This window comes from Tarenaya hassleriana, unplaced genomic scaffold (genome assembly GCF_000463585.1).
Source record: "Tarenaya hassleriana unplaced genomic scaffold, ASM46358v1 Cleome5, whole genome shotgun sequence".
NCBI lineage: Eukaryota > Viridiplantae > Streptophyta > Magnoliopsida > Brassicales > Cleomaceae > Tarenaya > Tarenaya hassleriana.
The window spans coordinates 1,321,915-1,326,032 of record NW_010967707.1 but is presented as its reverse complement, the minus strand read 5'-3'; the positions used below and the strand labels follow the sequence as shown (position 1 = coordinate 1,326,032).

The window sequence follows — 4,118 nt, the reverse complement described above, 5'->3', positions numbered from 1 at the left end:
CGCTCTTCCAATGAAAGAATTGTACGTGAAGAGAACCCCGACATTCACAGTGCTCGGCCTCCTCGAAAATGACGGCGAAGAAGAAGAGTTTCTAGGAATTCTTCCTCTACCCGCACCATTCGTGGGCACAACCCACATCACAAAAACACACAATACCACAGCCATCACCGATTTCACCAATGAATTACCTCTAATCATCAAGAAAAATCCCATCTTTATCGGTTTTCGGAGCAAAAGGTCTGATTTTTCCGGGCTTAGATAGCCATTTGATGATTCAGAGTTAAGAATCGCCTGCGAATTGCAATGCCCACCAAGAAATTACTACCAATAAGCTTAACGTAATAAACCAGAGGACACGAGATAGGACGAACAAAAAGAAAGACAAAGGGCGCGGCGCTGAGACGAGATTTTCCAGAAATCGAATCGAGGAAGACAGACAACTAAGCCAGGAATTCAAGAAGGAGATTTTCTCAGCGAGACACTGAAAGGATAAAGCAATTCATTGTTATATACAAAACACCAGATACGTGTGTATATATACTACTCTGTATAGATTGGTGCCCGCATGTGAAACTGTACTAAAAGGACACCACATCTCAAACATGGTTCACGAGAAAACACAGGAAATAAAAGGGAAATATTCACTGGAAAAGACCCTAATCAACAAATCAATGAACAAGATACATGATGAAAGCACTAAATTAATGCGCAGAAAATAAATCAATATACTGATGAATAGTGGTCAGACAAGTCAGATTCTGACAATAAACTAATAATACATCGGCTCAACTTGGATAAAGCAGTTCAACGAAGGGTTCTGTCTCTCCTTTTTTTTTTTTTAATCAGAACGTGGCAATGATCAAGAAATGGAACATTGGAAATCCATTCTATACACACATATTTCAATGGGTTTGTCCCATTGAGATCAAATATATTTTGGTACTTTGAAACTGAGATATTCTTTTATACCTACCTCTATCATTAGGGAACTAACTAAAGTAAAAAAATTTATCACGTGGATATGCAGAGTAAGATATACATATACATATATATATATATATATATATATATATATATGCATATGACACATACCCACCAATACAACAAAAAAAGGGTATCTTTTTCTTTTTTGTGAGCAAGAAGCAAACCTTGGAATATACGTGAAGAACCACTTTTTCCAGATTTCCATGAGAAGAAGAAGAAGAAGGAAGAAGAAGTGAGAACAGTTTCGAAAGCTCAAGAAAGGAATTATATTCTCTCCGCTTTTTTATCTTCATTTTGAATCTGACTTTATTTTGTGAACGCATTCCACATCCATTTCAGGAACGGGAAGTAACCTTTTGAGCAGTGGCCGTGGTGGGGTATCCATGCTTTTCTCTCGTATACACATACCATTGGAGAACAATTTTTCCTTTTCTTTATTAACCCTCCGCTATATTATATATATATATATATATATAGCATCCAATATGCAGCATGTGTTACATGACTCTCTACCGATATATATATATATATATGTGCTCCGACAGTTCCTATAGATATTTTTGAAATTTATGGTATATGTTTATGTATGAAGTAGGGGTTTGAAAGATTGATGTGCTTCTCAACGTAATATATATCTTGGAACTCGATAAAATCCGTTTTATAATCATAGTAATTTATGGTTATAAGATGTGTGGATTTTTTTTCACATTTCATAAAAAAAAATTATATGATACTATTTTTATATAAGATGAATGGATTTTTTCCAATTTCAACGAAAAAAAATTAAATTTATTGGCCCATATGGATTTTTTTTTCGGTTTGAACCGATTTAAATGCAATTTAGATGTAAAAAAGAAAAATTCTCAAATTTATGTTAAAACTATGTGCATAGTGCGTAATTCACCTATTGGTTTGGCACTAACCGCAAGTTGTGGAGCAAGCGTGGCCCATTTAATAGGCCCATTTTAAGTACAATTATAGAGCCTTTCATCAAAATAAAGAAATGTCCAAAAATTCACGAAAATATATATGATAATTTTAAAATTCTTTGACATATTTGAAAAAAAAAAATACAAATGATATCCCTTAATTGACCAAAAAAATCTGCATCAATAAGATGTACCGATTAGCTTTGTGTGTTTCCTAATGTATTGATATTCCTTCAATATCATAGTCATTGTTATTTCAATCGTGTCATCGCTTTTTGTCCGTTAGGCCAAAGCCATCCATCCCACGTCGTATGCTTACAAATTATGTCTCCATCCACTAATCAGATATTCCATTATATATATTCTTATTTAGTTAAAATGGGCCGCATATTAAAAAATATTATACAATAGTCTAACAAATTTAATTTCATGTCGACTTTGATTATTTACTTTTTTTTGGTTTGTAACACTCGATGAAATGTTACCAATTATATCCTCTTATTTTTTTCCCATTACTATTACCATAATCAAACGTTTTTTAATATATATATATATATATTGCCATTTTAATTAAAAAATCTATCGTAAAATGATTTTAAAATATAATATTCGTAATATTTGGAATGAAAAATATAATTCGGTTAAGAAATCTTTGGAGACTATATTGTGATCTTTGAAATTTTCTAACATAATTATTTTGTTTCTATGCAGTTTTATTTTGATTTCAATTTACACTTTCATATATTTAATTTAAAGTCAGAGGCTGCTAGGCCCATAACATAGGGCCCGTTTGAAGACTGAAGTGGATCATTTTAAGGGCCCAAATTTTATGTTTAAAGATAAGGGTAGTTTCGTCATTTCATAAGTATGCTTGGAGTTGGAGCTGGATAAGTTCTTTCTTCTTTGGGATAAACTGCAGCCCTGCTCGCGTCGCGTCTTTCTCCATCTTCCTTCGGGAGCTGTTGTCTGATGCTCCAGAAATCCTAGAAATGGCGTCTTCGCTCGTACCGTCTTTTCAGACCAGGTTAAATGAATAAATTCCACCATATCTTTGAGTAGAATTTCATTCTTCCGTGCGGGTTTTCGCTTTTTTCAGTACGTTTCTGTTGAAAATCTCTCTGATGGTTCATGAACCCGAACCATAAGATTATCATCTTCTCCTATAGTTCTTTCTTCTGTTGGTTCTTAGTTGCATTATGTCGAAAATTTTGAACATGAGAGAATAATGAATGTCGGAGTTGTGAGAGAGTTTTGAAATAGAAATGCATCATGCGGGCATTGGGGTTGTTTTTCCTTCTCTTCGCGAATTTCGGGATTTGCAGCAGACATATCCATGAGAATTCACACAAACCGGTTGCTTTTCAGATTTTTGAATCTTTACTATGATTCTAAATTGCTTCTCAATTGGTATAAAAGCGTGAAAGATTTGTATGGGTTTTTGCTTATATGCTCAACCGTTAGCTATTGGGACCCTGCTTCAAACTTCGTGTCGCATTTTTGTTGACATTCTTGATCATCTATGGATGATAGTGCTTAGGAATAGAGAGCTCTGGCATTGTGGTTCTTGTCTTGTTCTGGTAGCTAAACCATGTCTGGGAAAGCTCTTGTGAAGATGATTTTCTCTTGTTTTCAGCAATCTTAGGCCGGTGTTTTTGGGCGATAGTAGAGGGATCCCGGCCTCTAGAACTCCTGTCCATGTGGGTTTCTCCAGTAAGACCGTAGAGTGCAAGGAATCGAGGATAGGAAAGCAACCGATTGCAGTGCCTTCGAATGTAACCATTACATTAGCCGGGCAGGATTTGAAAGTGAAGGGTCCTTTAGGAGAGCTCTCGCTGACTTACCCTCGCGAAGTAGAGGTTAAGAAGGAGGATTCGGGTTTCCTGAGGGTAAGAAAGACCATTGAAACCAGAAGAGCCAACCAGATGCATGGGCTTTTCAGGTAAAAAAAAGTCTCAATCTTTTTTTCTTATGGTTACTGCAAAAACCACAGTAGTATCCTTGTCAAGTATGTGTTTCAAGGTTATTAACAATCTGAAAGTTTTGAAATGCCAAAGTGACCAAAGGGTTGTTCTTCTAATTCTTGACTTGTGCAAGATTAGGACACTCACAGACAACATGGTAGTGGGGGTGTCGAAGGGTTTCGAGAAAAGGCTTCAACTTGTCGGTGTAGGATATCGTGCAATGGTTGAGGGGAAAGGGTTGGTT

General features: G+C 35.6%; 2 protein-coding genes across 3 annotated transcripts in view; one reads left to right on the top strand and one right to left on the bottom strand.

Annotated features, from left to right (window-relative positions):
• Positions 1-1,171, bottom strand: part of LOC104826154 (glutamate receptor 3.4-like) — a 5,066-nt gene extending 3,895 nt beyond the window's left edge. Inside the window, exons 1-2 of one of the 2 annotated variants that reach the window (XM_010558709.2) lie at positions 1,149-1,171; positions 9-291 (exon numbers count right to left, since the gene is read on the bottom strand). In XM_010558709.2, the coding sequence (XP_010557011.2) occupies positions 9-213 (205 nt within the window). In that variant the 5' untranslated portion in view covers positions 214-291; positions 1,149-1,171. Of the gene's footprint in view, positions 1-8; positions 292-1,148 lie in introns of those variants that run through there. The other variant, XM_010558710.2, reaches the window with a different exon arrangement.
• A 1,650-nt stretch (positions 1,172-2,821) lies between these two features.
• Positions 2,822-4,118, top strand: part of LOC104826153 (50S ribosomal protein L6, chloroplastic-like) — a 1,936-nt gene continuing 639 nt past the window's right edge. Inside the window, exons 1-3 of the mRNA XM_010558708.2 lie at positions 2,822-2,937; positions 3,547-3,852; positions 4,013-4,110. Coding sequence (XP_010557010.1) covers positions 2,903-2,937; positions 3,547-3,852; positions 4,013-4,110 — 439 coding nt within the window. The 5' untranslated portion in view covers positions 2,822-2,902. The remainder of the gene's footprint in view (positions 2,938-3,546; positions 3,853-4,012; positions 4,111-4,118) is intronic.